Source organism: Balaenoptera musculus, chromosome 12 (genome assembly GCF_009873245.2).
Source record: "Balaenoptera musculus isolate JJ_BM4_2016_0621 chromosome 12, mBalMus1.pri.v3, whole genome shotgun sequence".
Taxonomy (NCBI): Eukaryota; Metazoa; Chordata; class Mammalia; order Artiodactyla; family Balaenopteridae; genus Balaenoptera; species Balaenoptera musculus.
In genome coordinates this window covers 15,325,106-15,337,294 of record NC_045796.1, presented here as the reverse complement: position 1 = coordinate 15,337,294, position 12,189 = coordinate 15,325,106, and the positions used below count along the sequence as shown (strand labels likewise).

The window sequence follows — 12,189 nt, the reverse complement described above, 5'->3', positions numbered from 1 at the left end:
TGGCGCACGGGCTTAGTTGCTCCGCGGCATGTGGGATCTTCCCGGACCAGGGATCGAACCCGTGTCCCCTGCATTGGCAGGCGGATTCTTAACCACTGCACCACCAGGGAAGTCCAGCACCCATTGATTCTCGCTTTTATCCAGTCTTTACCTTGACAAAGTGACAAAATGATGGTCAGGTGATCTTACAACATTAGAAAAAATTTTTTTATTGAAGTAGAGTTGATGTACAATATTACATAAGTTACAGGTGTACTCAGGTGATCTTTTGAATCATTATCTTTGAGTGGGTGCGTAGGATATATGTGTTCTTTCTTCTTTCATGACTGTAACCATGAAAAAACTGCTTTTTACACTGAAATAGAATTTGAATTGCTGTCCACATCAGACATATAGCAATTTTTCTCTTAAGTGTAGGTGTTGACATGTCTAAATAATTTTTCTTGTCATAAGTGGCATTTACAAATTGCAAAGTTACAATGCTTGGAGAATAAGAATTTTAATGCTTTGAGAGTACATGGAGTTTACTTTTCTTTTAAAAAGACAAACTTTGTGTTTACCATTTTGTAAAAAATAGACTTTATTTCTTAGAGCAGTTTTAGGGTCACAGCAAGAAAGAGTGGAAAGTACAGTTCCTATATACTCCCTAACCCCACACATGCCTAGCCTCTCCCACTATCAGCGTCCCACACCAGAGCGGTACCTTTGTTACCATCCATGAGCCTACACTGACATCATTATCACTCAAAGTCCATAGTTTACATTGGTGTGGGTTCGTTTACATTGGTTCACTCTTGGTGGTGTACATTCTGTGGGTTTGAACAAATGTATAATGACATGTATCTAGAGTATCATGCAGAGTATTTCACCATCCTAAAAAGTCCTCCGTGCTCTGCCTGTTCATCCCTCCCACCTCCCTACCCCCGTAACACTGATCTTTTTACTGTCTCCACAGTCTTGCCTTTTCCAGAATGCCGTGGAGTTGCAATCGTACAGTACATAGCCTTTTCAGTTTGGCTCCTTTCACTTAGTAATATGCGCTTGTTAAGGCTCCTCCACGTCTTCATGATTTGCTAGCTTGTCTTTAGTGCTGAATAATATTTTATTGCCTGGATATACCACAGTTTATTTATCCATTCACCTATGAAGAACGTCTTGGTTGCTTCCGAGTTTTTGCAATTGTGAGTAAGGCTGCTATAAACATCCGTGTGTGGGTTCTTGTGTGGACATGTTTTCAACTCATACCAAATGTGGGTATGAGTAAATACCAAGAATATTTAGGGAAAAACCAAGGAGCATAATTGCTGGATCAGATGGTAAGAGCGTGTTTAGTTTTGCAAGAAACTGCCCCACTGTCTTCCCAAGTGGCTATACCGTTTTGCATTTCCCACATACAACCATGCTTGAAGTCAGTTTATTCCCTTGTAAACCAGCTGGGGGGACCAGGTGACCTCTGCTTTCCAGCTCTAAGGCTCTATGATTGGAAATGATAGCTTCGTAATGGGAACCCAGTTCTTATTCTAGTACTTAGGAAATTAAAGCACGTACAAACAAACCCGCCCAGGCACAGGTACCTGCCATGCCCTGGGCCACCGATAGGCAATGCGGGTTTTGGATCAACTACTCGATGGAATGTTGTGCGGATAAGAGAGAGGCAGTACAGGAACGCTGCGGCAGTGAGGTTTGGCGGCCTTTGGCCAGGGAGGTTTGGCTGGTTTCCGGCATCTAGCGGGCTTCGCCTGGAAGAGGGGGCCCTGGGGGTGATGCTCAGGGCCTCCCGTTGCAGGCTGACGAGGAGGCTGCGCCCTTTGTGACGCGCGCGACTCCCCCGGGGGCGTCTCCATGCAGCGATGGGGCAGCCGGCAGAGGAAGGCTGGGGCCTCCGGCGCCTCTGTCGGATTGCCCCTGCCGGCCAGCGGCGCGCGCCATGCCCTGCTGGAGTATCTGCTGTGAGTAGCGCGCGCCCCCCAGCGGCGGTTCGCCCCGGGGCCTGGCGGGCCGGATCGCCGGGAGCGCCCCCCGAGGTGTCAGTTAGATGGGTGTGTGGGTTTCCATCCTTCCTCCTTTCCCTTGCGTTGATCAAGCTGCCGGCGCAGGAGCGCGCAGGGGCGGGCGTTAGGAAGGGACACCACAGGACACCATGCCCAGGGCTGCAGAGCCACCCTCTGGACTCCACAGGGTTCGCTGAGGCCCGCGGAGCATGTGCCCGAACCCTGCACTCTCTGAGCCAGCACCTCGCCCGGAGACTGAAAAAGAGAACCGCAGCACAAGGGAGGGCCTAGGCTGCATGTTGCTTCTTGCCGGAAAGAGGCACATCCGGGAAGACAATGGCCTAGAAGGAGGGGGGTGAGGATTGGGATAGAGATTGTGCAGGCTGGGGTCACCTGGGAAGGTCTTTGCCCGGCAGGCGGGCGAGGTAGAAAACGATACAGGCCTCGAAAAATCACAAGGATTTAGGCAAGACCAGAGAGTTGCTCCCCCCCCCCCCCACCCGGAGAGCCCAGAGGCAGGCGAGCAAAATGGGGGATGCAGAACAGGACGGAGCAGGCCTTGCTACTTGGGCTGCAGCATGCCGAGCGCCTGGCCCAGTCATAGGAAACGAGGCTGAAAAAAAATGATCTAAGTTTCACTACCTGCGGGTTCCCAGCTGAGTGGGTAGCCACGTGGCCGCATGTGGTTTGAGGCAGGTTACAGACCTCTAAAGCGCAAGTGTGCGATCAAAGTTGGCTTATTTTTGTTGGAGTATAGTTGATTTACAATGTTGTGTTAGTTTCAGGTATACAGCAAAGTGAATCAGTTATACACATGCATATATCCAATAAAAAAATTTTTTTTAAGTTGGCTTATGTGTTAGAATGTAATTTAGACAGCCTTGGCTGCCAGGTTAGTAGTTTAGAAGACACTCCCCTAGATCCTGGAGCCCTTAGGGATGTTTGGCAGCTAGCTTCATGATGTGATCAAAGGGGTATTTTAGGAAACAGGGCCTCTCTGTAAGGTCTGTACAGGTCTAGCTGGTACAGAAGGCCAAGTGGAAATCAGGGCTGAGTTGGGTTTTTCCAGCCTTTTGCACAAAGCACAAAGGCACCATCTGGGCCAGCAGGGGCCTTGCCCAGTCTGGAAGATTGTTCTGACAATAGTAGCTCCTAGGATTACTTAGGTAAAAAGAGACTGCAGACCAGTTGACCAGTTAGGATTTTAAATTTTCCTGTGATCTTAAATACTTTTCTTTTTTAATGGGTTCAGCCATATAACACTCTAAAGAGAACATCTGAATATTGCTAAGCTATAAGGAACCATCAATAGTTGTTTTGTAATACCAGTTAGCAGCTGTTCATCCTTGTTTCCCGAGTTTTGACTGTAAACATTCCAGTCATCCCAGAGTTTTATAAAAGGTGTTTCAAATTGAAACACAGATTTAGGAGCATGGAGGGGAAACAGGGGGGAAATGGTGTGTGTATAACACCTACTTTCTCCTACTATGTTAGCAAAACGTCTCTGCATTTTCTAATGGTTTCTAGAGAGGTTAGTTAATGAGTGTTTTTACCTCCTGCTTGCTGGCAGGAAATTTAATTTTTATATGTGTGCATTACTAGTAAATTTATAGTAGAATAGAGTTTATTATTGGGCTTTGACTTTTTCCTCTAATGTATTTCCAATGGTATCATCCATCTTTAAAAAAAGGTCACATCTCTTGTGTTGCATTAGAAGTGTTTGCAGAAAGTTCTCTGATGAGTATGCTTTTATAATTGGGAAAATTTGTAAAGTAGTTCATCGAAATGCACTTAACTTCAAGAAATCCTTAGACTTAACTGTATAAACTGGATTATAATAGGAACAAATGGAAACTTACAGCATATTCTTTTTTTTCACACACACTGTATTTTATTTTTACAAGAGATAAATAAACAGCATATTCTTCTTATTTCAGAAGATTATACGTACTTTAAAAAAAATAATGTGCAGAAAGTGTTCCCAGAAGGAAAGGAATGTCAGGGTTGGATACTCTGGACAGTCTATCACATATGTCTGAAGTTTTCTTTCTCTTGGGATATTTGCCTCAGTATTTAATGTGGGTTGTAATTTTTCCTTTATTTTTTTTAAAAAATAAATTTATTTATTTTTGGCTGTATTGGGCCTTTTTTAAAAATTAATTTATTTTTGGCTGCATTGGGTCTTCGTTGCTGGGCACGGGCTTTCTCTTGTTGTGGTGAGCGGGGGATACTCTTCTTTGCACTGCGCAGGCTTCTCATTGCAGTGGCTTTTCATATGGTGGAGCACGGGCTCTAGCTGCGCAGGTTTCAGTAGTTGCGGCACGCAGGCTCATTAGTTGTGGTGCATGGGCTTAGTTGCTCCGCGGCATGTGGGATCTTCCTGGACCAGGGATCGAACCCGTGTCCCCTGCATTGGCAGACGGATTCTTAACCACTGCACCACCAGGGAAGTCCAGCACCCATTGATTCTTGCTTTTATCCAGTCTTTACCTTGACAAAGTGACAAAATGATGGTCAGGTGATCTTACAACATTAGAAAAATTTTTTTTATTGAAGTAGAGTTGATGTACAATATTACATAAGTTACAGGTGTACTCAGGTGATCTTTTGAATCATTATCTTTGAGTGGGTGCGTAGGATATATGTGTTCTTTCTTCTTTCATGACTGTAACCATGAAAAAACTGCTTTTTACACTGAAATAGAATTTGAATTGCTGTCCACATCAGACATATAGCAATTTTTCTCTTAAGTGTAGGTGTTGACATGTCTAAATAATTTTTCTTGTCATAAGTGGCATTTACAAATTGCAAAGTTACAATGCTTGGAGAATAAGAATTTTAATGCTTTGAGAGTACATGGAGTTTACTTTTCTTTTAAAAAGACAAACTTTGTGTTTACCATTTTGTAAAAAATAGACTTTATTTCTTAGAGCAGTTTTAGGGTCACAGCAAGAAAGAGTGGAAAGTACAGTTCCTATATACTCCCTAACCCCACACATGCCTAGCCTCTCCCACTATCAGCGTCCCACACCAGAGCGGTACCTTTGTTACCATCCATGAGCCTACACTGACATCATTATCACTCAAAGTCCATAGTTTACATTGGTGTGGGTTCGTTTACATTGGTTCACTCTTGGTGGTGTACATTCTGTGGGTTTGAACAAATGTATAATGACATGTATCTAGAGTATCATGCAGAGTATTTCACCGTCCTAAAAAGTCCTCCGTGCTCTGCCTGTTCATCCCTCCCACCTCCCTACCCCCGTAACACTGATCTTTTTACTGTCTCCACAGTCTTGCCTTTTCCAGAATGCCGTGGAGTTGCAATCGTACAGTACATAGCCTTTTCAGTTTGGCTCCTTTCACTTAGTAATATGCGCTTGTTAAGGCTCCTCCACGTCTTCATGATTTGCTAGCTTGTCTTTAGTGCTGAATAATATTTTATTGCCTGGATATACCACAGTTTATTTATCCATTCACCTATGAAGAACGTCTTGGTTGCTTCCGAGTTTTTGCAATTGTGAGTAAGGCTGCTATAAACATCCGTGTGTGGGTTCTTGTGTGGACATGTTTTCAACTCATACCAAATGTGGGTATGAGTAAATACCAAGAATATTTAGGGAAAAACCAAGGAGCATAATTGCTGGATCAGATGGTAAGAGCGTGTTTAGTTTTGCAAGAAACTGCCCCACTGTCTTCCCAAGTGGCTATACCGTTTTGCATTTCCCACATACAACCATGTTTGAAGTCAGTTTATTCCCCTGTAAACCAGCTGGGGGGACCAGGTGACCTCTGCTTTCCAGCTCTAAGGCTCTATGATTGGAAATGATAGCTTCGTAATGGGAACCCAGTTCTTATTCTAGTACTTAGGAAATTAAAGCACGTACAAACAAACCCGCCCAGGCACAGGTACCTGCCATGCCCTGGGCCACCGATAGGCAATGCGGGTTTTGGATCAACTACTCGATGGAATGTTGTGCGGATAAGAGAGAGGCAGTACAGGAACGCTGCGGCAGTGAGGTTTGGCGGCCTTTGGCCAGGGAGGTTTGGCTGGTTTCCGGCATCTAGCGGGCTTCGCCTGGAAGAGGGGGCCCTGGGGGTGATGCTCAGGGCCTCCCGTTGCAGGCTGACGAGGAGGCTGCGCCCTTTGTGACGCGCGCGACTCCCCCGGGGGCGTCTCCATGCAGCGATGGGGCAGCCGGCAGAGGAAGGCTGGGGCCTCCGGCGCCTCTGTCGGATTGCCCCTGCCGGCCAGCGGCGCGCGCCATGCCCTGCTGGAGTATCTGCTGTGAGTAGCGCGCGCCCCCCAGCGGCGGTTCGCCCCGGGGCCTGGCGGGCCGGATCGCCGGGAGCGCCCCCCGAGGTGTCAGTTAGATGGGTGTGTGGGTTTCCATCCTTCCTCCTTTCCCTTGCGTTGATCAAGCTGCCGGCGCAGGAGCGCGCAGGGGCGGGCGTTAGGAAGGGACACCACAGGACACCATGCCCAGGGCTGCAGAGCCACCCTCTGGACTCCACAGGGTTCGCTGAGGCCCGCGGAGCGTGTGCCCGAACACTGCACTCTCTGAGCCAGCACCTCGCCCGGAGACTGAAAAAGAGAACCGCAGCACAAGGGAGGCCCTAGGCTGCATGTTGCTTCTTGCCGGAAAGAGGCACATCCGGGAAGACAATGGCCTAGAAGGAGGGGGGTGAGGATTGGCATAGAGATTGTGCAGGCTGGGGTCACCTGGGAAGGTCTTTGCCCGGCAGGCGGGCGAGGTAGAAAACGATACAGGCCTCGAAAAATCACAAGGATTTAGGCAAGACCAGAGAGTTGCTCCCCCCCACCCCACCCCCGGAGAGCCCAGAGGCAGGCGAGCAAAATGGGGGATGCAGAACAGGACGGAGCAGGCCTTGCTACTTGGGCTGCAGCATGCCGAGCGCCTGGCCCAGTCATAGGAAACGAGGCTGAAAAAAATGATCTAAGTTTCACTACCTGCGGGTTCCCAGCTGAGTGGGTAGCCACGTGGCCGCATGTAGTTTGAGGCAGGTTACAGATCTCTAAAGCGCAAGTGTGCGATCAAAGTTGGCTTATTTTTGTTGGAGTATAGTTGATTTACAATGTTGTGTTAGTTTCAGGTATACAGCAAAGTGAATCAGTTATACATATGCATATATCCAATAAAAAAAAATTTTTTTTTAAGTTGGCTTATATGTTAGAATGTAATTTAGACAGCCGTGGCTGCCAGGTTAGTAGTTTAGAAGACACTCCCCTAGATCCTGGAGCCCTTAGGGATGTTTGGCAGCTAGCTTCATGATGTGATCAAAGGGGTATTTTAGGAAACAGGGCCTCTCTGTAAGGTCTGTACAGGTCTAGCTGGTACAGAAGGCAAGTGGAAATCAGGGCTGAGTTGGGTTTTTCCAGCCTTTTGCACAAAGCACAAAGGCACCATCTGGGCCAGCAGGGGCCTTGCCCAGTCTGGAAGATTGTTCTGACAATAGTAGCTCCTAGGATTACTTAGGTAAAAAGAGACTGCAGACCAGTTGACCAGTTAGGATTTTAAATTTTCCTGTGATCTTAAATACTTTTCTTTTTAATGGGTTCAGCCATATAACACTCTAAAGAGAACATCTGAATATTGCTAAGCTATAAGGAACCATCAATAGTTGTTTTGTAATACCAGTTAGCAGCTGTTCATCCTTGTTTCCCGAGTTTTGACTGTAAACATTCCAGTCATCCCAGAGTTTTATAAAAGGTGTTTCAAATTGAAACACAGATTTAGGAGTATGGAGGGGAAACAGGGGGGAAATGGTGTGTGTATAACACCTACTTTCTCCTACTATGTTAGCAAAACGTCTCTGCATTTTCTAATGGTTTCTAGAGAGGTTAGTTAATGAGTGTTTTTACCTCCTGCTTGCTGGCAGGAAATTTAATTTTTATATGTGTGCATTACTAGTAAATTTATAGTAGAATAGAGTTTATTATTGGGCTTTGACTTTTTCCTCTAGTGTATTTCCAATGGTATCATCCATCTTTAAAAAAAAGGTCACATCTCTTGTGTTGCATTAGAAGTGTTTGCAGAAAGTTCTCTGATGAGTATGCTTTTATAATTGGGAAAATTTGTAAAGTAGTTCATCGAAATGCACTTAACTTCAAGAAATCCTTAGACTTAACTGTATAAACTGGATTATAATAGGAACAAATGGAAACTTACAGCATATTCTTTTTTTTTCACACACACTGTATTTTATTTTTACAAGAGATAAATAAACAGCATATTCTTCTTATTTCAGAAGATTATACGTACTTTAAAAGAAATAATGGGGAGAAAGTGTTCCCAGAAGGAAAGGAATGTCAGGGTTGGATACTCTGGACAGTCTATCACATATGTCTGAATTTTTCTTTCTCTTGGGATATTTGCCTCAGTATTTAATGTGGGTTGTAATTTTTCCTTTATTTTTTTTAAAAAATAAATTTATTTATTTTTGGCTGTATTGGGCCTTTTTTAAAAATTAATTTATTTTTGGCTGCATTGGGTCTTCGTTGCTGGGCACGGGCTTTCTCTTGTTGTGGTGAGCGGGGGATACTCTTCTTTGCACTGCGTGGGCTTCTCATTGCAGTGGCTTTTCATGTGGCGGAGCACGGGCTCTAGTTGTGCAGGTTTCAGTAGTTGCGGCACGCAGGCTCAGTAGTTGTGGCGCACGGGCTTAGTTGCTCCGCGGCATGTGGGATCTTCCCAGACCAGGGATCGAACCCCTGTCCCCTGCATTGGCAGACGGATTCTTAAGCACTGCGCCACCAGGGAAGTCCTCCTTTATTGTTTATAAAGTCTAAAGTTGGTCACAAATGTGTATTTCAAAGTGATTTTTTTTTTATCACCTGGGGAGCTTTTCCCCCCAAATTTATTTATTTATGAAAAATTTTAAGATATGAAAAAGTTGAAAGAAAAGTGAATATTAGACATGTATATTTATCTAGATTGTATAATTAATGTTTTACCATACTTGCCTTCTCACATATCTCTTCAGCTATCCATCCTTGTATCTGTTCATGAGTCCGTCTTACTTCTCTTTTATGCATTGCAAAGTAAGTTGCAGGCATCAGTATGCTTCACCCCTAAACACTTCAGCATGCATGTTATTAACTAGAGTTCAGTGTTTGGTTCTCAAATTGATTTTTTTAAAAAAGAAAAGGAAAAAGTTCCCTTTAAGAAGTGTACTTGAAAGTAGTCAAGTTGGTTTTTCTTCAGACCTTCCTTACCTAAAATGTTCAGTTCGGGGGGCTTCCCTGGTGGCACAGTGGTTAAGAATCTGCCTGCCAGTGCGGGAGACATAGGTTCGAGCCTTGGTCCGGGAAGAGCCCACATGCTGCAGAGCAACTAAAGCCTGTGCGCCACAGCTACTGAAGCCCATGCTCCTAGAGCCTGTGCTCCGCAACAAGAGAAGGCACTGCAATGAAAAGCCCGTGCACCGCAACGAAGAGTAGCCCCCGCTCACCGCAACTAGAGAAACCCCACGGGCAGCAACGAAGACCCAACGCAGCCAAAAATAAATAAATTAATAAATGAATTTTTTAAAAAAATGTTCAGTTCGGGGAGTTCCCTGGTTGCCTAGTGGTTAGGAGTCCGAGCTTTCACTGGCGTGGCCTGGGTTCAATCCCTGGTCGGGGAACTGAGATCCTGCAAGCCTTGTGGCGAGGCCAAAAAAAAAAAAATAAATGTTCAGTTTGGTTTTATTATTATTATTTTTTAATGCTACCTTAGATGCTGATATCAGTTAGAAAAAAATGAGAATTGGCTGAAACTCCCAAAAAAAACTCTTACAGAGACAACTACGCACTGTCACCAAAGCCGAGGCCCTGCCCACCCCTGTAAGTACGTGGGCAGGGTCAGAGCGCCTCCTCAGTATCCTTCCTTCCTCTCTGCAGAAGAAGAGGCCCAGATGGTCACAGGTTTTATCTGTGATTAGCCATACATCTGGTAATGTTAGAAAAGAAAAAGCAAGGGGAAAAGGACTTCAGGCTGATTTCTAGCACAGTACAAGGCATGTTCAAACAGGGCTCTGCATGCGGGCTTTGGTCTTCACTTGGGTGGTACTTTGGACAGTTTTTCAGTGAACTTTCTAGGCTTCACTTTCAAAATGAAACCCAATAAATAGTAAAATGGAAATTTGTAGACATAGGTTTGTAATATTTCACATAAAGTATAAAATTATTTTCTTGGAGAAATAAGATGATGTAAATTAAAGGAATTTATGCATTTGGATATGCATATGGTTTCTGTATTTCCACATATTTCTGTATTTCAAATACTTATTGCCACGTTCTAAGCACTGGTATTGGAACTGGTTATAATTATTAAGCTTCATTTTGTGCAGCAGGCATGAAGTATGTTGTTCCAACATTATTGGGACCTTTTTGTGCGTCAGTTTTAATTGACCTTTTTGTTTATTACAGAAAGCAATACTAAATAGAAAATGAGAAAATTCAGACAAGCAAAACTAAAATATTTCACATTCCCATCCTCCAGAAGTCGTATGTGAGGGGTGTGTGTGTGTGTGTGTGTGTGAGAGAGAGAGAGAGAGAGAGTTTAAACCAAAGTGAGGTCATAGTACATACACTGTTTGGTAACCTGCTTTTCTTCAGTCAAAATTTCTACCCTTTCATTTTGGTAAGAGTTCATCTCCTCTAATCTCACATCGAGTATCCCAAGGAGACCCAAAAATTGAGCTGGCTTGCCCTAACAAATATCCAACCCAGGACCATGCCTGCTGTCTCTGGTTGTTATGTTTCTTAAATTTTTAAATTTAGCACAGAATCCCACCCTTTATCAAATCACATTGACTCGCTTCTTTAACCCCCAACAAGTTTTAAAATTCAAACCTAAAGAAAAATACAATAAACACCCATATACACTTGACCTTATTCACCATTCACTGATATTTTACCACATTTTCTTTCTCCTCTACCCGTACTCCCTCATTCTCTCTCCTTAAACTATTTGAAAGTTACTTGCAGACAATCCATTTGTATTTATGTTTGATTTTTGTCCTTTGCGACATTTATATTTCAGGCCAGGCTTCAATGTGGGCTGCTGTCTGTTTCCACACGATTCAATTCTGTTAAACATTTTTGTCAGGAGTACTGTGTAGGTGATTTATTGGCCTTCTCAGTGCCTCACATCACGAAGCATGATGACAGTTTTGTCCCATTACTGGAGATGTTAATTCTGATTGCTTGGTTAAGGTGGTGCCTGGCAGATTTCTCCATTATAAAGGAAGTTGTTGCTTTTGAAACGAAGAAATCTGTGTGTTGATACTCTAAAACTGTAAGTGTGCTGGAAACCTTTCACCCAAAAGTTTTAGCATCTCTTGATTCTTGACTGAATGAGTTATTAGAATGTTGTTAGTAAACATGGTTTTTCTAAGCCTACTGACAAACAGCCACTAGGCTTTATCAAACAAGGCAACCGCTTAAGCTACAGCCAGTCAATTTCCTTGCTTTGCTTCCAAGTCTCATCTATTAAAAACTTTCCCCCTAATTCCTGTCTTTTTAAAATTTGTTTCTGAATAGCTGATTTTAATAGTGATATGACTAGTTCCAAATGCCTTCAGTCAGGCCCACATTCAAAAGAGTAACCTCATTGGCCATGAAACAGTGTTGCATTTATTTTATACAATGAGAAATTATTTTTATTTTTCTAAGCAACTGAGAAAGTTCAGTTCAGCTGAAGTGAAGTAAAACATGGCTTTCTCCTCTCCAAATCAACTGCAAGCGAAAATCCACTTATATTATTTCCTTTAAGTTAATTGTTTGATGAATGATACAAATACGTGTTCAGAGACAGTGATGCTCTGCATTTTCAAGGCTGAACGGCAGTTTGCTGCGGCCTAGGAAGAGCCTGAGCAATTGTCTATAAAAGAACCGTTTTTCTTAACTCTTGTCCTTAATAAATATGAATCTTGATGTGGTAGAATTCTGAATTCTAAAGAAATGACTCTAAGGACCAAAGTGGAAGTTATATCTAAATTTATTGATTGGCGGTTTTTCATAAGGAAGTATCCCCTGCTTCACATTTACTTTTTTGGTATCACTCTTTTTTAATTGAAGTATAGTTGATTTACAGTGTTGTATTTGTAGTGTCACTCTTGGTTCATAGATTCTATTTTTATTCAATGTATTATAACCTATCATTGTTGTTATTTTTTTTACGCTTCAAAGTTT

The 12,189-nt window shown here is 43.5% G+C and overlaps 1 protein-coding gene across 3 annotated transcripts in view; it reads left to right on the top strand.

Annotated features, from left to right (window-relative positions):
• The window catches only part of AKAP12 (A-kinase anchoring protein 12), a 103,403-nt gene that overhangs the window by 83,557 nt on the left and 7,657 nt on the right, over positions 1–12,189 (top strand). Inside the window, exon 1 of one of the 3 annotated variants that reach the window (XM_036871264.1) lies at positions 6,069–6,279. The exons of the other annotated variants lie outside the window; for them this stretch is intronic. Coding sequence (XP_036727159.1) covers positions 6,258–6,279 — 22 coding nt within the window. The 5' untranslated portion in view covers positions 6,069–6,257. Of the gene's footprint in view, positions 1–6,068; positions 6,280–12,189 lie in introns of those variants that run through there. 3 annotated transcript variants of the gene reach the window in all.